The 21,716-nt window shown below is 51.4% G+C and overlaps 1 protein-coding gene across 1 annotated transcript in view; it reads right to left on the bottom strand.

Moving 5' to 3' along the window:
• Nucleotides 1–6,854: 6,854 nt before the first annotated feature.
• ADAMTS6 (ADAM metallopeptidase with thrombospondin type 1 motif 6) overlaps nt 6,855–21,716 on the bottom strand; it is a 209,100-nt gene continuing 194,238 nt past the window's right edge. The window contains exons 21-24 of the mRNA XM_038765814.1: nt 17,812–18,016; nt 16,551–16,727; nt 8,404–8,560; nt 6,855–6,980 (exon numbers count right to left, since the gene is read on the bottom strand). Coding sequence (XP_038621742.1) covers nt 6,871–6,980; nt 8,404–8,560; nt 16,551–16,727; nt 17,812–18,016 — 649 coding nt within the window. The 3' untranslated portion in view covers nt 6,855–6,870. The remainder of the gene's footprint in view (nt 6,981–8,403; nt 8,561–16,550; nt 16,728–17,811; nt 18,017–21,716) is intronic.

The following is a 21,716-nucleotide window of genomic DNA, read 5'->3' as shown; positions in this document are numbered from 1 at the left end:
CTCCACTTCGTACAGTGCTCTGCACACGGTAAGCGCTCAACAAATACGATTGAATGAATGAATGAATAATTGGCCAGTTCATTATCGGGTTTTATTTTAAAAAAAATTTTGGTGAAAGGTTTAAGTTTTCAAACTTTTTAGCAATTTGGATTTTCACTTTTTCTGGTTCCCAAACAGTTCCACTTCGTACAGTGCTCTGCACACAGTAAGCGCTCAACAAATACGATTGAATGAATGAATGAATAATCGGACAGCTCATTATCGGGTTTTATTTTTAAAAAAATTTTGGTGAAAGGTTTAAGTTTTTAAACTTTCTAGCAGTTCGGATTTTCCCTTTTCTGGTTCCCAAACAGCTCCACTTCGTACAGTGCTCTGCACACAGTAAGCGCTCAACAAATACGACTGAATGAATGAATGAATAATTGGACAGTTCATTATCGGGTTTTATTTTTTAAAAAAATATTGGTGAAAGGTTTAAGTTTTAAACTTTCTAGCAATTTGGATTTTCCCTTTTCTGGTTCCCAAACAGCTCCACTTCGTACAGTGCTCTGCACACAGTAAGCACTCAACAAATACAACTGAATGAATGAATGAATAATTGGATGGTTCATTATCGGGTTTTATTTTTTCAAAAATTTTGGTGAAAGGTTTAAGTTTTTAAACTTTCTAGCAATTTGGATTTTCCCTTTTCTGGTTCCCAAGCAGCTCCACTTCGTACAGTGCTCTGCGCACAGTAAGCGCTCAACAAATACGATTGAATGAATGAATAATCGGACTGTTCATTATCGGGTTTTGTTTTTTAAAAAAATTTGGTGAAAGCTTTAAGTTTTCAAACTTTCTAGCGATTTGGATTTTCACTTTTCTGGTTCCCAAACAGCTCCACCGGCAAGGCTCCTTGTGCCTGCGGCCCTGATGGCCCAAATCGTACGTATTTATCGCTCTATTTATTTTACTTGTACATAGCGATTCTATTTATTTTATTTTGTTAATATGTTTTGTTTTGTTGTCTGTCTCCCCCTTCTAGACTGTGAGCCCACTGTTGGGTAGGGACCGTCTCTATATGTTGCCAACTTGGACTTCCCAAGCGCTTCAATCAATCAATTGTAACAAAACATATTAACAAAATAAAATAGTAAATATGTACAAGTAAAATAGAGTAATAAATCTGTTCAAACGTATATACAGGTGCTGTGGGGAGGGGAAGCATTTAGCCCCTTGATAACAGAAGCAAATGATAGGAAAAGCAACATGGTTTAGCAGAGGGAGAGCATGGGCCTGGAAACCGGAAGGCTCTTGGACCTGTATATATGTATATATGTTTATACGTATTTATTACTCTATTTATTTATTTAATTTGTACATACTTATTCTATTTATTTTATTTTGTTAATATGTTTTGTTTTGTTGTCTGTCTCTCCCTTCTAGACCGTGAGCCCGCTGTTGGGTAGGGACCATCTCTATGTGTTGCCGACTTGTACTTCCCAAGTGCTTAGTACAGCGCTCTGCACACAGTAAGCGCTCAATAAATACGGTTGATTGATTGATTGATTCTGCCTGAAGTCTGCTGCGTCTTGGGCCGGTTGGCTTAGAGACAGACCAAGGACCAAACCATGCTGATTTCAGCTCCCCAACCCCAACTCTGAGCCGGGCAGAGCCTGAACGTGCCCACGGCATCTTCGGAAGCCGATGGTGTGGCGTCTGTCGCCAAAATGGCCAGGCGAGCCAAGCCTCAGAGGCCCTTCATCATCATCAATCGTATTTATTGAGCGCTTACTATGTGCAGAGCACCGTACTAAGCGCTTGGGAAGTACAAATTGGCAACATAACTTATTGAGCGCTTACTGTGTGCAGAGCATGGAGCCCCTTCTTCTGGCAAGGTCGTTTGCAGACAAGGCCCAGGGGAACCCATGGCCAAACTGCAGATGGCCCCAGGCCGTTGTACCACCGTGCATAGTGGGGTAGCGTTCACCAGTGACCACTCGCTCCATTCTTCAGTGTTCAACGGGCTCCTACAACTGGAGACCTAAAGCAGCGTGGCTCAGTGGGAAGAGCCCGGGCTTGGGAGTCCGAGGTCATGGGTTCGAATCCCGGCTCCGCCACTTGTCAGCTGTGTGACTCTGGTCAAGTCACTTCACTTCTCTGGGCCTCCGTTCCCTCATCTGTAAAATGGGGATGAAGACTGTGAGCCCCTCGGGGGACAACCTGATCACTCTGTAACCGCCCCAGTGCTTAGAACAGTGCTTTGCACATAGTAAGCACTTAATAAATGCCATCATTATTATTATTATTATTATTATTACTACAAAGCACTGTACTGAGGGCCTATTGTATATGACATCTGTCCACATGTTTTGTTTTGTTGTCTATCTCCCCCTTCTAGACTGTGAGCCTGTTGTTGGGTAGAGAATGTCTCTATATGTTACCAACTTGTACTTCCCAAGCGCTTAGTACAGTGCTCTGCACACAGTAAGTGCTCAATAAATACGATTGAATGAATGAATAAATACAATTGAATGATTGTTGTGTGTGCAGGGTAATAATAATGACATTTGTTAAGCACTTACTATGTGCAAAGCACTGTTCTAAGCACTGGGGGGATACAAGGTGATCAGGTTGTCCCACGGGGGGGGGCTCACAATCATCCCCATTTTACAGATGAGGTAACTGAGGCTCTGAGAAGTTGTGACTTACTCAAGGTCACACAGCAGACATGTGGCAGAGCCGGCATTCAAACCCATGACCTTTGACTCCAAAGCCCGTGCTCTTTCCACTGAGCCATGCTGCTTCTCGGGTACTTTACTGGGCACTTTGGAGAGCTTGATAAACGTAAAAGACGGGATCCTGACCCTCCAGGAGTTTGCACGCTAATCGGTTTAATGATACAGCCCTACCGATTATGGGTTTTTTAAGCCTCTCATCGAACCCATATCCCAGTGATCCAGAGAAGCGCGGGAGGGAAGCTAAGATGAGGTGGCTGAAATCAAGTGGGGCAGAGGAGATTCTCCAAAATGGCAAGAAAGCGCAGACCCCCCCAATAAGGTGGCTTCGCCTCTCGAACCTGGGACACCCCTGGAGTTAGCTGACCAGACTGGGGCTTTGGGGCTCTGCCAGTGGCCAGTGACGCGGGAAATGGATGAGGACGGTTGGCTAATCCTCTCCGCAACCCCATTTCCTAGTCCTCATTCGCCCTCCCAATACCCCCTCTCCCCCACCCCAACCTAGAGGGGGAAGGCAGAAGGTATCCCCCCCAGCCCTACCCCCTTCATTCATTCATTCATTCAATTGTATTTATTGAGCGCTTACTGTGTGCAGAGCACCTTACTAAGCGCTTGGAAAGTACAAGTTGGCAACATCTAGAGACGGTCCCTACCCAACAATGGGCTCACAGTCTAGGGTGGGAGACAAGACGAAACAAAACATGTGGACAGGTGTCATGTTATCAGAATAAACAGAAGTAAAGCTAGATGCACATCATCCACAGCACCTGTATATAGGTTTGTACAGACTTACTACTCTATTTCACTTGCACATATTTACTACTCTATTTATTTTGTTAATGATGTGCACATCATCCACAGCACCTGTATATAGGTTTGTACAGATTTACCACTCTATTTCACTTGCACATATTTACTACTCTATTTATTTTGTTAATGATGTGCACATCATCCTTAGCACCTTTATATAGGTTTGTACATATTTACCACGCTATTTCACTTGCATATATTTACTATTCTATTTATTTTGTTAATGATGTGCACATCATCCTTAGCACTTTTATATAGGTTTGTACAGATTTACCACTCTTTCACTTGCACATATTTACTATTTTATTTATTTTGTTAATGATGTGCACATCATCCTTAGCACCTTTATATAGGTTTGTACAGATTTACTACTCTATTTCACTTGCAAATATTTACTAGTCTATTTATTTTGTTAATGATGTGCACATCATCCACAGCACCTGTATATAGGTTTGTACAGAGTTACTACTCTATTTCACTTGCACATATTTACTATTCTATTTATTTTGTTAATGATGTGCATTTAGCTTTAATTCTATTTGTTCTGACGACTTGACAGCTGTCCACATGTTTTGTTGTCTGTCTTCCCCCACCTTCTAGACTGTGAGCCCATTGTTGGGTACGGACTGTCTCTATATGTTGCCAACTTGTACTTCCCAAGCGCTTAGTACAGTGTTCTGCGCACAGCAGGCACTCAATAAATCATCAATCGTATTTATTGAGCGCTTACTGTGTGCAGAGCACTGTACTAAGCACTTGGGAAGTACAAGTTGGCAACAATAAATGATTGAATGAATGAATGAATGAGACCACGCGGACGCTTGTCCTGCGGATTTCCCGGCAGAGAGAGCCCACCCCCTGCCAAGGCCACCGCCACTGTCGTCATCGTCATCACCACCACCACACGTCCTTCAGGCTGCGGGTTTATTTCACTAAATTACCTAGATTTGAAAATCTGTGTCTGGTGGTGGTTTCACTCCAACAAGGGTTACAATGGTTTGTTTCATTACAAGCAGGAGAAGGAAGGGAAGACAGTGTTAGGGAACCTGGCAATAAATTAGAATATAATTTACAAAAGCAAAAAAAAAAAGTAACAGTGAACCACATTAATAATGAATATAAAATGATAAGCAACTAATCACAATGATACAAAGGAAATTTCATTCTGTACTGGTAGGATACCTATGGGACAGACATTCAATCACTCAACTAATCAACTTCCTAATGAAATGGGCTATGCTGGAGTTGGACCCGGGGATGCGTATTCCCTCTCCGCTGCGCGCGACCTTCTTCCGGGCGGGCGGGTGGGCAGGTGGGCGACCCCGTCGGGGGGCGAGGCACGATGGCAGCTGCCGACCGCTGTGCCGTGCGGCTGTTTCATTTCAGAACGGGATTTAGCTTAGATAGACAGGTGGCTACAAAGTAGCAGCAGCATCGGACTGTGCTGGGGACAACCGGGGTGGCCGGGGAGGAGGTTGGTGTGTTTCGGGGCGGGGGGGAGGCGGATACGTGTGTGTTTGTGTGTTGTGTGGAGTGGACTTTCGGCAGGGAATCCAGATCCAGGATGCGGCTCAGTATTCTTCCTGCCCGGCTCCTGCAGGCCTCCCCCGTGGGCCACCGCGTGGATGGGCACCCTCGCCTGCTTGCGCCTCGGGAGGACCGTGGCACCAGTGCTCTCAGTGAGGTGAGAACAAGGGGCTCTCTTTCTCCCTCCACTTGGGAGAAGGCGGGGGAGAAAACGAGCTTGCGGCCGTGCCCGGAAGCCAGGGTTCACCTTGATCACCTCCCGCCTGGGCAGTGCCCGCCCTCCTGGGGCCTTCTGCTTCTCAGCCATTCCGGAACCGTCGGATGCCCGGCAGTCACTCCTGTGACCCCTTCGTCTCCGGCTCGGCCTGGGCTCAGGGCCGGCCCCCCGTGGCCCGTGGGCACAGAGGGGGGCTCCCGTGGTCCGGGAGTCTCCAGGGGAGCACTGGATCCGACTGGTCATCGCATGGTCCGCGACACCCCCCAACCTCTTAGTGCGGGGCGGGCCACCGGGACGCTCCCGATATTGCTCCAAACGAGCACGCTCGTTCCTTCTCTCCACGGTGAGTCTCTGACCGCACATCTTGGGGGCAGGGCAGAGGCCGGGCAAAGGAATGGGTTGTGTGGGGACTGTGGGATTAGATTTGCCCAGGGGCCCGCTACCCAGTTAATGCCTGCCAGGAGTCTCCCAGCAACGCAGACCAAAATGCCCACTCCAAGGGCTGACGTGAGTCTGGTCCTCGTGGTTGGGATACTCACGGCGGGGTGTGGGGGCTCCCTCCTCCAGACAGGCCCCCACCCATCCTCTCGCTGACCCGTTCGGACAGCGTCCTCCTCCCTGGCTGGAAGCGTGTGGGGCAACAGCGGGCAAGCCGGGCTGTCCGATCCAGACTCTGGCAGGAGGGCGGTGAGCACGGCAGCGGAGTCTTAGGGGCCGGGGTGTAAACAAGACCGAGTTGGGGCGGTGGAGGGAAGAGCCCGGCCCTTGGCCCTCCTCTCCACAGGGAAGCCTGGCCGGGGCACGGCCCTGGATTGCTCCTCTGGCCCGCCAGAGTCTGAGCCTCGCCGGTGGGAAGATGCGCTGGCCCCCCTTCACCGGCACTGCCAACCGGGGCCCCGGGAACCGTGAGAGCAGAGCACGCTTCCTTCGCTCCTTACCCCCATTTCAAGGTTTAAGTTATAGCACCGGTGGGGTGGCAGACGGCAGAGCCAAAAGATTCTCGCTGGGACTTGATTGCTGAGGCCTCTTTACTTCTTTAGGAGGTCAGGTCGAGGAACCGCTCCAGTTTCCTCGGCTTTACTTACAAATGGAGTTAGCTCCTCAGTGTCGCCGCTCAGTCGGTCGTGAAAATGCTCTTACCGGTGTCCAGGGAGGTAAGTGAGGAGGGGGTGGGCTGGGATTCCCCGACTCTGGCCTTCCCACCTCGGCCCGTGCCCGGAGCCTCCCCTTCCTCACCCCAGGCTGGTACTGGTGACGCCGGGAAGCTGCGTGACCCAAGGGATCGGTGGGCTTGAGATGGGATGGAGAGGGGAGAGTCGGGGGTGGGATGGTCCATCCGGACGGCCAGCACACGGTTTCCTCTAGGCGTCCGGGTGCCGCCGCTGGAGAGATCGCCCCCGGTGCCACTGAGCCTGGCGGTCTGGCGTTCTCACTTCACAGAAGTTAAAATACTGAAATCCTGTCAGCTGGAACTGACCAGTGGTTATGTTTTCCACAGGGTAGAGGGTCTGCCTGGGCCCGGGCCCGCAGCCCTGGACGGTCGGTGCCATGGTGGGCTCGAGGCACGGGGAGGGGGGGGGAAGGGGGATGTGGGGGCAGTCAGTGTCCCTGGCAGGTCTTACAGCACATCTGTCTGAAGTAGGCGCGACTGCAGAACTTGAATTTCAGCACCAGCGGGCAATAGGCCACCTTGTTCACGTCTTTGCACTCTAGGGGATGGGCACAAAAGGCGGCGGTCAGGAGGTGCCAAGGACAAAAGGGAACGGCGACAGCCACTTCCGGCAGGGGCCCAGATGAAGTCCGGAGAGTCCGGCCCGCCCGGGAGGACCCGCCCCGCAGAGCCCCTGAGGGGTCGCGGGTCACAGAGGGTGGGCGGACGATAACAATGATGATAGCATTTATTAAGCGCTTACTGTGTGCAAAGCACTGTTCTAAGCGTGACCAGGTTGTCCCACGGGGGGCTCACAGTCTTAATCCCAATTTTACAGATGAGGGAACTGAGGCTCAGAGAAGTCAAGTGACTTGCCCAAGGTGGTGGAGCTGGGATTTGAACCTATGACCTCCAACTCCAGAGCCCGGGCTCTTTCCACTGAGCCACGCTGCTTCTCCAAAGTTGCCGGGGAACTCATGGCTCTGGGCTAACCAAGGGCAGCAAGGTCCACGGAAGGAGACGGGGACCCTGGTTCTTTAGGCCCAGGTCTGTTTGCTGGCCTGCTGTGCAGCCTTGGGCCAGGCATTCAAGCTCTCTGGGCATCAGTTTCCTGCGGGGATATGAGACCCACTCTGCCTCCCTTCTTGCCTCCGCCTCACCTGCTGAGTGTGGGCTGGGCCCCAGTGCTCCGCACAGTGTGAGCCTCACCCAGGGCACATGCTCAATCAGGAGCCACTTAATTGATCCCCTTCAAAGCCCTACTGAGAGCTCACCTCCTCCAGGAGGCCTTCCCAGACTGAGCCCCCTCCTTCCTCTCCCCCTCCCCCGCCTTACCTCCTTCCCCTCCCCACAGCACCTGTATATATGTATATATGTTTGTACGTATTTATTACTCTATTTTATTTGTACATATTTATTCCATTTGTTTTATTTTGTTAATTATGTTTTGTTTTGTTGTCTGTCTCCCCCTTCTAGACTGTGAGCCCGCTGCTGGGAAGGGCCCGTCTCTAGATGTTGCCAACTTGTACTTCCCAAGCGCTTAGTACAGTGCTCTGCACACAGTAAGTGCTCATTATTGAGCACTTTGAATGAATACAATACAATTGAATGAATGGATCCCACCCTCGGATGGGCACGCTGGAGCAGCAGGCCCAAGAGAGCACGCCCCAGCTGACTCCTCATTCTTCCTGCGGAACCAGCCGCAGGAAATAAATGAGATCTCTGCTGCCCGCATCCTGCCCATGCTGACCAAAGCCCCCTTCGTGGGTCAGTCCCCCCAGGAACCCGGTGACCACCGGCCCACAACCCAGCCCGGGTTGGTGCCAGTCACCCACCAGGATCCAGGCTTAAGAAGCACGACTGGGGAAGCCCAGACCGAAACACCGCGGGGGGCTGTGTGGGGAGAGGGTAGGAGGACCGAGCTGGCCGACCTCCTCGGCTCAAGGCCCGGGAACCCTCGTCGCCCTCCGCCCGGCACTCACCTTCGGTGGTGGAAATGGGTGAACTGTCACACTTGCTTTCGCACTGCTGCATGGACGGGGGCCGGACCGTCTCTGGACAATCGCTGGACGGCTGCCCGGTGTACGAGAGGCACTGGACCGTTCGCATTTGCTGCCCGAGTCCGCAGTGTGCAGAACACTGGCAAACGGAGAGGCAGAAAGAGAAGAAAAACCTAAGTCTCGCCCTATCTGGAGCTTTTCATCAGGGTCACGGTGTAACCCCATAATAATAATTATTATGGTATTTGTTAAGCACTTACTATGTGCCAAGCACTGTACCATCTGACTCCACTCCTCCCACATTACTCCAGAAACACAGGTGTGGTGGTTCATTCTAGACCGAGACAATTCCTACACCCCGGGTGTGGCAGTTCATTCTAGAGAATTCCAGGAACAGGCACTACAGTTCCTTCTGGAAATGAATCCTCTCGCAACAGAGGTATGATTTCTCTCTCTCTCTCTCTCTAGGTATACACACACACACTCACACACACACAAATATATATTTATTTTCGCACAGACATACGGTTGTCCTTAAATGCCACTGGTGGTGAAACTCGGCAGCCAGACAGGTACAGAAATTAATTCTAGAGACACATGAATTCCAGAAACCACTGGGTTTGGCTGAGAGACCATTCTGGCGACGTGTGCCCCACCACACAGACGTGACATAGTTTAAGTTATCTTTCATGGCTCAAGAGGAGGCCGGCGGCGGCAGAACTCACTGAAACCCCGGGCCTGGCGGCTCCTCCTAAGACCCCCAAAACCCCAGCCTGGCAGCTCATTCTAGAGAGTTCTGCTATCGGGCCTGCCCTGTTCATTCTGGAGCGGGAAGCACCGGTACACAGCGGTTTGTTCTAGGTGCAGGCCAAGACCAGTGCTATTCTTAGGCCCGGGCGTGTCGCTTCGGACGTCAGCCCTCCGGGAGGCTGGCACACCACAAGACAAACAAAATGGGCGCACTTTGGTACCGGCTCCCTCGGCACAAACACCAAAGGGGAAAAGTCAATGTTTGCCAAATGGAGGGGGAGAGAGTCGCTGAAAAATATTTCATGTTTCAGGCTCCAGGAGGGAAGGGAAGCTTCTATTTACCGCAGCAGCTTCCCTTGCAAGGGTCCCGGGCCATTTCCCGAGGGTCCAGAGAGTGAGCGAGGCCCCTGGCCGGCAGGCAGGGCAACCAGCCGGCTACCAATGAGTAGTCTTTGCCACCATGGGACGAAGTGGACAGGGGCCTGCTCTCTGCCCACAAGGTTAGTCTGTCTACCTATTCTTGCCGGGACAGACAACGGTGCAACTTTGCTCTTATGGGGGCTCCCCGCATCAGCGAGATCTCATTTTGTTCTCACAGAGTTTCTGAGAGCTGGGGAGAAGCTGGGGATTACTACCCCATTTTACAGATGAGAAAACTGAGGCCCAGAGAGGTTCAGGGGCTTGCCAGAGATCACGCGGCAGGCCTAGGGCAGAACTGGGTCTAGAACCCAAGTCTCCTAGCTTCCCGTCTTGGCCTCGGTTTCCTCAGTATAATAATAATCATTGTGCTGCTCGGTAGGCTGAAAGCCACCCTCTTCCCTCCATCCAAACTGCTACCACATATGACTTATCCTCTCCCGCCTTGATTACTTTATCAGCCTCCTTGCCGCCCTCCCAGCCTCCTGTCTCTCCCCACTCCGGTCCATACTTCACACTGCTGCCCAAATCATTTTTCTATAAAAAGTGTTCAGGACATGTCACCCCACTCTTCAGAAAACTCCAGTAGTTGCCCATACACTTCTGCAACAAACAAAAACTCCTCACCATTGGCTTTAAAAGCAGTCCATCACCTTGTCCCCTCCTACGACACTTCGCTACTCGGCTACTACAACCCAGCCTGCATACTTTGTCCCTCTGATGCTAACCTTCTCACTGTACCTCGATCCTGTCTATCTCGCCGCCGACCCCTCGCCCACATCCTCCCTCTGGCCTAGAATGCCGTCCCTCCTCAAATCTGAAAAGTACTCTCACTCCCCTCAAAGCCTTAGTGAAGGCATGTTTCCTCCATCTTCTCCCACTCTCTTCTGTGTCACCTTGACTTGCTGCCTTTATTCATCCCCTATCCCAGCTCCACAGCACTTATATACATATCTGTAATTTATTTCTATCGATGTCTGCCTCCCCCTCTAGACTGAAAGCTCACTGTGGGCAGGGATGTGTCTGTTTATTGTTGTAATGTTGTAATGTAATGTATTGTTGTATCCCTCCCAAGCACTCAGTACAGTGCTCTGCACACAGAAAGCTCTCAATAAATACAACTGAACAAAGGAATGATAGTGTTTACTGTGCTCTAAGCACTGTATTAAGCACCGGGGTTGATAATAATAATAATAATGATGATGGCATTTGTTAAGCACTTACTATGTGCAAAGCACTGTTCTAAGCGCTGGGTGATCAGGTTGTCCCACGTGGGGCTCACAGTCTTAATCCCCAACATTGATACAATGTTATATGATGGGACTCAAAATCTAGGTAGGTGAGAGGGAGTACAGGAATGTGAATCCCCTGACAGGCAGGGGCTGTCTCATTCCCACAGGTGTATCCTCTCCCGGCGCTTCTCACAGTGCTCTGCATCCAGTAAATGCTTAAGAAATACTATAACTACTCCTTAATCAATCAATCAATCAATCAATTGTATTTATTGAGTGCTTACGGTGTGCAGAGCACTGTACTAAGCGCTTGGGAAGTACAAGTTGGCAACATATAGAGACAATCCCTACCCAACAGTGGGCTCACAGTCTAAAACCCCATTTTTACAGCTGAGAAAACCGAGGCCACAGAATTCAAGTATAACACGCCCAAGACCGCAGAGCAGGCCAAATGAGAGAAGTGGGATTAGAACCCAGGCCTCCAGACTCCCAAGTCTGTGCTCTTTCCACTAGGCCGCACTACTTCTCATCTGTAAGTGGGAGATAGGACACTCATCCTCCTTGGACTGTGAGCAATCTGATTATCTTGTATCTACCCCAGTGTTTAGCACCGTACCGGGCACGTAGAACACTTTGAAGGAGGGGAAAGATGTGGCTGGGAGAAGAGAAATGTAATGTCATGCCCTGGGTTTATGCTTTGACATCAACGCGGAAGCAGACAAATATCTCCAAACCAATACAAAGTTCCTTTTCTCTGAGGCAATTCCTCATGTTCGCGCTCTCCCGCCCCCATCCAGTGTGGCTTAGTAATAATAATAAAAGTAATAGCATTTATTAAGTGCTTACTATGTGCAAAGCACTGTTCTAAGCACTGGGGAGGTTACAAGGTGATCAGGTTGTCCCCCGGGGAGCTCAGTCTTCAACCCCATTTGACAGATGAGGTAACTGAGGCCCAGAGAAGTTAAGTGACTTGCCCAAAGTCACACGGCTGACAATTGGCGGAGTAGGGATTTGAACCCATGACCTCTGACTCCAAAGCCCGGGCTCTTCCCACTGAGCCGCGCTGCTTCTAGTAGAAAGAGTACATGCCTGGGAGTCAGGGAACCTAGGTTCTAATCCTGGCTTATGCCACTTTTCTGCTTTGTGATTTTGGACAAATCACTTCTCTATGCCTCAGTTACCTCACCTATAAAATGGGGATTAAGACTGTGAGCCCTGAGTGGGGCAAGGACCGTGTCCAACCTGATTATCCTGTATCTATCCCAGTGATTAATACAATGCATGACACGTGGTAAGCACTTAACAAAAACCACTATCATTATTACTATTGTTATCTACCCCAACCCTCTCCTCCTACCTTTCTGAAGCCCGCATCAGTCACCTCTTCCACCCACCACAATTCTTCGTCACTGTGTCATCTCTGACCCCCACCCTGGTTCAGCCTCCCATCCTCTGTGCCATATTGACGCTTTCTCTCCTTCTTTCTCCATCCCTACAATTTTCCTCGGGGATTCAACATCCCTTTGGAAATTTGTGACCTGACCCGCCGATCTGACCCACTCAGCAACCTGGACCCCCACTAGATTCCCTTCATCTCCTAGTCACTGGGCAGTGAACAATTTCTAGCTTCACGCCTCTCCTAACTCATCTTCTCTTCCACATATTGCTAGGCAGCCCCTTCCCTCTACTTTTCCCCAAGCCCTCTCGCCCCATAAGGACTCCCTGTCCAACCTCCCCTCTCTTAATGGACAAATCCCGCCATCCTCAACTCCCCCGCACCCCCCCGGCCAGGTGTCCGCCTCCTCAGGACACTCTCTCCTCTCATGGCTCGGGCTGCGGGGCGCTGCCAGCTCAGATACAGGCACTGGTCCAACTTCACTCATTTTCAATTAATCCTCACATGCCAGGGCTCTGCCCTCCCCTCCACTTAGCAACACAACTTCTCTCATCAACTCCCTGGCTCACTTGCCCCTGAAGACCTTGGCAACTATTTCTTGGACAAAACCAAAACCATTAAGCATAAGGCTCTCCCCTCCCTCTCCCCCCCATGACTCACCTATCATCTCCACTCTCTCTCAAGATCTCTCCACCTTCTTTCAAAAGCCACCCCCTCCCCTGGGGCTTCCACTGTTCCTCACCTACAAAAATCATTACCCCCCCCCCCGACCCTCCGCCAATACTTTTCAACCACTCATTCTTTGATGCCTCTTTCCCCTCTGCCTTTGAACATACTCATGTCTCCTCTTTCCTAGAAAAACCCTTCTCCTTACTGCTCCCTGCCGCCCCATCTCCCTCTTCCTGCTCCTGTCCAAACTCTTGAAAGGGGAGGAATACACCTGTTGCTTCCACTTCTAACTCCCTCCTCGTCCCTCTAGAATCCGTTTTTCACCCCCTTCAGTCCCCCGGGATCAGCCTCTTCACCGATGACCTCCTTCTTGCCGACGCCAACAGATTCTATCCCAATCCCCCTCAACCTCTGAGCTGTTTCAATGCCATTTTAGAAGGCTAACCCAGGCAGCACAGTGACTTATGGCCTGGACAGAGGAGAGACTGGAAGAGTCTAGTAATAATAATAATGGTATTTGTTAAGTGCTATGTGCAAAACACTGTTCTAAGAGCTGGGGGGATACAAGGTGATCAGGTTGTCCCACGTGGGGCTCACAATCTTAATCCCCATTTTACAGATGAGGTAATGAGGCACAGAGAAGTGACTTGCCCAAAGTGGTAGAGTCAGGATGAGAACCCATGACCTCTGACTCCCAAGCCTGGGCTCTTTCCACTGAGCCACACTGCTTCTCTAAGCAGCCTACTGTGGTGCTCAAGCCCCAGGACATTCAAAGGGATCGGATCAGCGTGGCGACTGTTGGCAGGGAGAGGAAGGAGAGGATGCCGTTCTGCCCGCATCTCCCCACTCCTCAAATACCTCCATTGGTTACCCGTTCCTCCCCAAATCAAGCAGAAACTCCTGATCGTCGGCTACAAGGTACTCTGTCGGTTTCCTCCCTCCTTTTCATCCCACTCTCTTCACCTACTCCACCCGGCTCACTCTCTCCATACTGTTCTCTTCTATTTCTGTTATCGGCCTCTTGCTCCCCTCGTCTGCCAGGAGGCCATTCCTGATCCAACTCTCATCTCCACCCCACATCGGCCCTTCTGGGGCCACTGAACCATTTCGGAACTCACACCCCCCCAGAGCACATCTTCAATACTATACTACTTTCTCGTCTCTCCGATTTATTTTAGCATCTGCCTCCCCCATGAGACTGCAAGCTTCCTGAGGGCTGAGCTCATGACTCAGCGTGGCTCAATGGAAAGAGCATGGACTTTGGAGTCAGAGGTCATGGGTTCAAATCCTGACTTCGCCAACTGTCAGCTGGGTGACTTTGGGGAAGTCACTTCACTTCTCTGGGCCTCAGTTCCCTCATCTGTAAAATGGGGATTAAGACTGTGAGCCCCACATGGGACAACCTGATCGCCCTGTATCCCCCCCAGTGCTTAGAACAGTGCTTTGCACATAGTAAGTGCTTAACAAATACCATCATTATTATTATTTCCTTTCTACTGGACTCTGCCAAGCACAGTGGCACCCAAAAGACTCTCAGTAGACACTAATGACTGACCAGGTACCTAAAATCCACTACCTTGATTGGACCCCTCTAGACTGTAAGCTCGCTGTGGGCAGAGAATGTTCCTGTTATCGTGTACTCTTCCAAGTGCTTCGTACAGTGCTCTGCAAGCAGTAAGCACTGGATAAATACAACCGACTGACTTGATATTGTCCTTCATCCCTTGTTCTCTTTCAACTCCCACATTCAGCCTGCCACCAAATTCTGCTGGCTTTTTTTTAAGGTACTTGTAAGTGCTTACTATGTGCCAGGGACTGCACGAAGTGCTGGGTAGCAACAAGCTACTTAGGCTGGACACAGTCGATGCCCCATACGGGGCTCACGGGCTTAATCCCCATTTTACGGATGAGTTAACTGAGGCCCAGAAAAGTGAAGTGACTTGCCCAAGATCACACAGCAGGCAAGTGGAAGAGCCAGGATTAGAACTTCTGATTCCCAGAAGTCCGTGCTCATTCTCCCCGACCATCCTTCCTTTCCAACCAAACGGCCACCATGCATGTCCAGGCGCTGGCCTTATCCCGAATTGGCCACTGCATCAGCTTCCTCCCAGATCTCCCCGTCTCTTCCCATGCTGCCAGGATCATTTTTCTGAAAATAGTTCGGCACACAGCTCCCCACTCCTCAAATCCTTCCGATGGTTGCCCGTCCATCATCATCATCATCATCATCAATCATATTTATTGAGCGCTTACTATGTGCAGAGCACTGTACTAAGCGCTTGGGAAGTACAAATTGGCAACATATAGAGACAGTCCCTACCCAACAGTGGGCTCACAGTCTAAAGGATAAATAGAGTAATAGGTGCAAAGCACTGTTCTAAGCACTGGGGAGGTTACAAGGTGATCAGGTTGTCCCACGGGGGGCTCACAGTCTTAATCCTCATTTTACAGATGAGGGAACTGAGGCCCAGAGAAGTGAAGTGACTTGCCCAAAGTCACCCAGCTGACCATTGGCAGAGCCGGGATTTGAACCCACGACCTCCAACTCCAAATCCCGGGCTCTTCCCACGGAGCCACGCTGCTTCTCTAAGTGTCCACTGCCGCCTCCAGAAGAAATTCCTGGCCCTTGGTTTTGAGGCTCTCTCCCTTCTGCTTAGCCTCTCTCCTCCCCCCATACTCCAGCCAACATTTTTCACTGCTCCTGAACCAGCCTCTTCCCTGGGCCTCACCCTCACCTCTCCTGCCACTGACTTCTTGCTCCCACCTCCCCGCTTCACATCGCTGCCCTCCCCATCTTCACTAGATTCAGAGGATGTGGGTTCTAATCCTGGCTCCACCACTTGTCTGCTGTGTGATCCTGGGCAAGTCACTTAACTTCTCTGTGCCTCGGTTACCTCTTCTGTAAAATGGGGATTAAGGATGTGAGCCCCATGTGGGACAACCTGATTACTTGTATCTATCCCAGTGTTCCGAAAAGTGCTTGGCACATATTAAGTGCTTAACAAATACCATAATAATAATAAAATATTATTATCATTATCCTTTATTCACCCCATCCTCAGCCCCAAAGCACTCAGGGACGTACCATAACTTATTTATAGTGTCTGTCTCCCCCTCTAGACTGTAAGCTCGTTGCAGGCAGGGAACGTGTCTACCAACTCTGTTATACTGTACTCTCCCGAGTGCTTAGTACAGTGCTCTGCACACAGTAAGCCCTCAAAATATATGACTGACTGATTGATCTTCAGAGACCACCCAAAATCGCATCCTCTCTTGGACTGATTTTTCTTCTCCTCTGAATTACCACCTCAGCACTCACACACTCCCAACCTGTCGCCACTTTTATTCACAGGCTCCTCCATTAGGCCGTAAGTTCCTCGAGGGCAGGCGCTGTGTCCATCTACTCTACTGGACTCTTCCCAGGGCTTAGTACAGTGCCCTGAACACGGCAGGCACTGAATAAAATCCTCCAGGTTGAGTGATTTTCACACACGGTATGACCTCGGTCTAGCCCGGCCATCCCTCGGGGCCAGAGTGGATCCTGGGGAGAGAAATCACGGCCTGGCTCTGCAGCAGGGTGGGGAGGGGAAGGGGTACAGCCCATCCTCATTATTATTATTATGGTATTTTTTAAGCGCTTACTATTTGCCAAGCCCCCGACTCACCTGTCCCCAGTCTCCGGTCACCCAGCGCGGCGGGGGGCAGCGGCCCAGGCTGCAGCGGATTCGGACGGGCGGTTTGCTCTCCTCCGGGCAGCGGGTGGGGGGAAACGTCTTGGACAGGTCGCTGCTCTTGCACAGCACGATGCGATGCTTGAAGCCGGGGCCACACTTTGGCGTGCACTGGGGAGGAGACGGCCAGACCCCGTCAGCCGCGCCGTCCTCCCCGGGGACGGAGTGATGCGCCATTTGGCCCTGAGCTCTCCCGGCGTGAAACTCGGCGTGTGCCTTGCCGCCGGGCTCCCTTTCTGGCCCTGGCACCACCAGCTCAGCTTTCCCAGATCCACCCTATCTTCTTCCGGGCTGGGCCCCGCCTTAATTCCCAGGCAGGTGGACCCGCTATCCGGGGACGCCGGTTGAATTAGGAGTTGCACGGGCGCGAGCCAGAAGTTGACAAACTCACACGCCCCGTCCCCGTCCAGCAGCGTGACCACCGCTTGTCATCAATACCCCCTCCCCGCGGGGGGGGGGATCTTCCCTCTCATTCATTCATTCATTCAATCGTATTTATTGAGCACTTACTGTGTGCAGAGCACTGTACTAAGCGCTTGGGAAGTACAAGTTAGCAACATATAGCGACGGTCCCTACCCAACAGTGGGCTCACAGTCTAGAAGAGCAAAGCAACAATCCAGTCTGAGGAAGAAAGCTCTTCCTTCCGCTCTTTCTCCCTGGAAATCAATCACTCAATCATATTTATTGAGCGCTTACTGTGTGCAGAGCACTGTATTAAGCGCTTGGGAAGTACAAGAAAATGTAAAAAAAAAAAAGCAGCAGCATTTCCGTTCAGACTGCTTAAACTTAAAGAGATGTTAATGCACTTATCCAGATGTTGTTAAACGAGCAGTTCAGAAATCCAGGGCCTGATCCACTCTGCTTCGGGTTTACATCATTTTTACATCACTTGGGAAGCGATGGAAAGTGAAAGTGGGAAGTGAAATCTTCTATTTCCCCATCTCCCCAGGCCACGGCTCTACCCCTGGTGTACTCCCCGAACGCTTAGTACAGTGTGCCCTGCTCCCAGAAAGCACCCAATATGTGCCACGGCTGACTGGCCAGTTCACTGTGGTGTGGGATGCAGGGCCGGATGGCCCAGGCCAGGCATTTTCCTTAAGAAGCTCTCTGGGATGTTACAGGGAACGTGCAGGAAGGGGGGTTCTGTGGCCCTGGCCCCCTTTCCTTCTCCTGGCCGCCGCCGAGCGTGCTTACCTCTGACCAGTCTAAAGCCACCCATTGAGGTGGGCAGGACTGGTTGTTGCACGGCTCTTTCTCTACGGGCCGGTGAGTGAGGCAGCTGCTGGAGTCGAGCGTCTCCTCCTCGGAGGGGCCGACCTTCCTAATGCAGAGCACCGTCCGCGTGCGCGAACCGCCGTCGCAGGTCTGGCTGCACTCCAGCCACTCTCCGATAAACCACCTGGAGTGGGGATAAGGGGCATGGGAGGGCTCAGCCTCACGGCATCGCTCCTGGAAGCCGAACGGGAGGCTGGGGCAGGCCCGCGTACGGCCCGGAGGGAACTCGCGCTGGTGGCTGCCTTTCAGGGAAGCGAGAAGGGCGGCGGGTGGGAGGGAGTGACTGGGATGATGATGATGATGGGATTTGTTAAGCGCTTACTATGTGCAAAGCACTGTTCTAAGCACTGGGGGGGTTACAAGGTGATCAGGATGTCCCACAGGGGGCTCACAGTCTTAATCCCCATTTTACAGATGAGGTAACTGAGGCACAGAGAAGTGAAGTGACTTGCCCAAAGTCACACAGCTGACAGGTGGCAGAGCCGGGATTTGAACCCATGACCTCTGACTCCAAAGCCCGGGCTCTTTCCATTGAGCCATGCTGCTTCTCTGAGCCACGCTGCTTCTCTATAATGATGGCATTTGTTAAGCGCTATGTTCAGAACACTGTTCTAAGCGCTGGGGAGGTTACAAGGTGATCAGGTTGTCCCGTGGGGGGCTCACAGTCTTAATCTCCATTTTACAGATGAGGTAACTGAGGCGCGGAGAAGTGAAGTGACTTGCCCAAGGTCACACAGCTGACAAGTGGCGGAGCCAGGATTAGAACCCATGACCTCTGATTTCCAAGCCTGGGCTCTTTTTCACTGAGCCACGATGCCCCAGTAAGGAGGGCTCCTGCCCCCTCAAAGGGGCACAGTCCCTCCCCGGGAGCTGCTCTACCCCTTTTGGGGGTGTCAGGGGTCTCTTTCCAGGGCGCCGGTGCTTGGGGTCTCAGACGAGCCCTTGGGGCATGGACCCCCGTGGGTCCTAGCCTCTAAGTAGCCTCTAGCCTCTATAATTTATTATTATAAATGCCATTATTATTAAGGGGCCTCACTGAACCGCCCTGTCCTCACTATCCCTACCCCTCTCCTTCTCTGAGCAGAATGCTCAGCTTCTCGTGCCCTCCCTGAAATGCTCAGGGTGGTTGATCCTTGGCCTCCCGTCCCCGCTGGTGGACTGACAGACCATTCCATGACCCGGAGGCAATCCCGGCTGCCCGCACGATAGCTTCCCCAGTCCAATCACAGACGGAAAACCGCGGGGCTCTGCGGTATGGCACTGGGGAAGCCGGGACCAAGCTGTGTATCTCAGACGGACCCTTAGCTTTCACCTCCCCCTGCCCACCCTGCCACACTCCATCCTGTCTTTACCATCATCCAGCTCCTCCTAAGCCCCAGGTATGCCAGGATTCATTATGCCATTGGGTGGTTATAATAATAATAATAATGATGGCATTTATTAAGTGCTTACTATGTGCCAAGCACTGTTCTAAGCACTGGGGAGGATACAAGGTGATCAGGTTGTCCCTCGGGGGGGGCTCACAGTCTTAATCCCCATTTTCCAGATGCCCAGAAAAGTGAAGTGGCCTCCTTCTCCCCCTCCCCTCAGCCTTACCTCCTTCCCCTCCCCACGGCACCTGTATATATGTATATATGTTTGTACATATTTATTACTGTATAATTTTACTTGTACATATTTATTCTATTTATTTTATTTGGTTTACATGTTTTGTTTTGTTGTCTGTCTCCCCCTTCTAGACTGTGAGCCCGCTGTTGGGTAGGGACCGTCTCTATATGTTGCCAACTTGTACTTCCCAAGCACTTAGTACAGTGCTCTGCACACAGTAAGTGCTCAATAAATACAATTGAATGAACGAATGAATGAAGTCATTTGCCCAAAGTCCCACAGCTGACAATTGGCGGAGCCGGGATTTTAACCCATGACCTCTGACTCCAAAGCCTGGGCTCTTTCTACTGAGCCCCGCTGCTTGTCAAGTGCATCCAGCGCAAGCAGAACAGGGATGGAGCGCCTGGTAGAGAACGCTGGAAACCATCATCAATCGTATTTATTGAGCGCTTACTATGTGCAGAGCACTGTAATAAGCGATTAAACCAAAGGCAAGACCCCTGCCCACTGGGGGTGAAAGTGTGATGATGGGAGGGGAAGACGCGGGAGGCGTCAAGCACCCCAAGACTTCAGCCTGGTCCCCACCCGAGCCCCAACAGCTCCGTCCGCATCGCCCCTAACACCTCTCCTCCATCCCAAGAGCGGCGACCGTCGGCCCAGCTCGAGCTAATTCGTCAGACCCATCCGCTTTTTCATCCAGGTGGGTGACCCCTTCTGCCCTTCGGAAGACTGACCTACCACCGGACCGCTCCTCAACGGTATAGGTTGAGCAAAGGCCCCCAATCTTGCGCTACGCCTCGTGGGAAGTTTCCCTTAGAAAAGTGATGGGTAAGAAATCAATTAATCAATCAATTGTATTTCTTGAGCGCTTACTGTGTGCAGAGCACTGTACTAAGCGCTTGGGAAGTACAAGTTGGCAACATATAGACAGTCCCTACCCAACAGTGGGCTCACAGTCTAAAAGGGGGAGACAGAAAGGCCCGGTGTGGCTGGATGGGCGGGCCTGATTCATTCAATCATATTTCTTGAGCGCTTACTGTGTGCAGAACACTGTACTAAGCGCTTGGCCAGGCCAGGCCAGGCCTTGATGTAGGCCAGGACGGGTCCCAGTCTGATCCTCCTCACCTAGAGAGCCGACCAAAGCTGGGGCAGAGCAGGCCAGAGCAGCCCGCGACTGCAGGAGGAGCCGTATGGCCTCCGGCACGGGCCAGGGGCGAGGGGACACTGTGGCTGCCAGGGCCTTCACACCCAAATGTTGGGGTTGGGGGGGTCAGGACTTTGGCCACGGCTCCCCAAACTGTTCCTGTCACCCCTTCCCCCCCTCCTCACTACTTCATCTCTCACTCAGGCGCACCCCACTTTTCTTCCTTCCTCCTACCTCTAATTTAGCTCAGTGTCCATCTCCCCTGCTAGACTGAAAACTCCTTGGGGATTGGGAGGGTTCGTGTCTGCTAATTCTACCGGACTCTCCCAGGAGTTCAGCACAGAGTTCTGCACGATGCAAGTACTCCGCAAATACTCTAAGTAAAGATCTCTGATATCCTGCCAGGCAGCCCCGCTCCCACCTCTATCCTTCCCTCCATTAGGATCCCCTGCTCCTATCCCCCGGGGACCATAAAACCAGTCACTCCCTTCTTGGTGCGTTGCCGCCAATAAATTTCCTGCAGGTATGAGGCTGCCTTGCCTTTTTGACTGGACACTTTCGGGTGCGGGAACTGTGTACTTATAAGCCCGTACCCGTCATCTCGTCCCAGTAAATTTTAATTAAGGACCCATAATGCTCCACAGCCACTTTGAAATGAGCAATTAAAACGCTGGGCGACCCATAACCTAGTTGGATCCCTGGGAGGCTCAAAATCCCAAGGGAAAACCACATCCCAACTGGGGAAGGGAAAGAGAGCGAGCTTCAAATCAACACTATGATTTTTCAGTAGTCGCGCTTCTTTAGCTAAGGAGATTTCTCCATCCCAGCACATGCCATACAGCAGCTGGACATTCTGTGCCATGTGTCTTCTGTGTGACCTTCTCTGAGCCTCCGTTCCCTCATCTGTAAAATGGGGATTAAGACTACGAGCCCCATGTGGGACAGGGACTGTGTCTGACCTGATTACCCGATATGTATCCCGGCGCTTACAACAGTGCTCGGCACACAGTAAGCGCTTAACATACAGCACATTTACTACTATCCTCAGAAGCTCCACCCCAGGGCTGAGGAC

The sequence above is a fragment of the Tachyglossus aculeatus genome, chromosome 23 (genome assembly GCF_015852505.1).
Source record: "Tachyglossus aculeatus isolate mTacAcu1 chromosome 23, mTacAcu1.pri, whole genome shotgun sequence".
Taxonomy (NCBI): Eukaryota; Metazoa; Chordata; class Mammalia; order Monotremata; family Tachyglossidae; genus Tachyglossus; species Tachyglossus aculeatus.
Note: the sequence above shows the minus strand (reverse complement) of the source record. Positions and strands in the feature narration are given on the sequence as shown.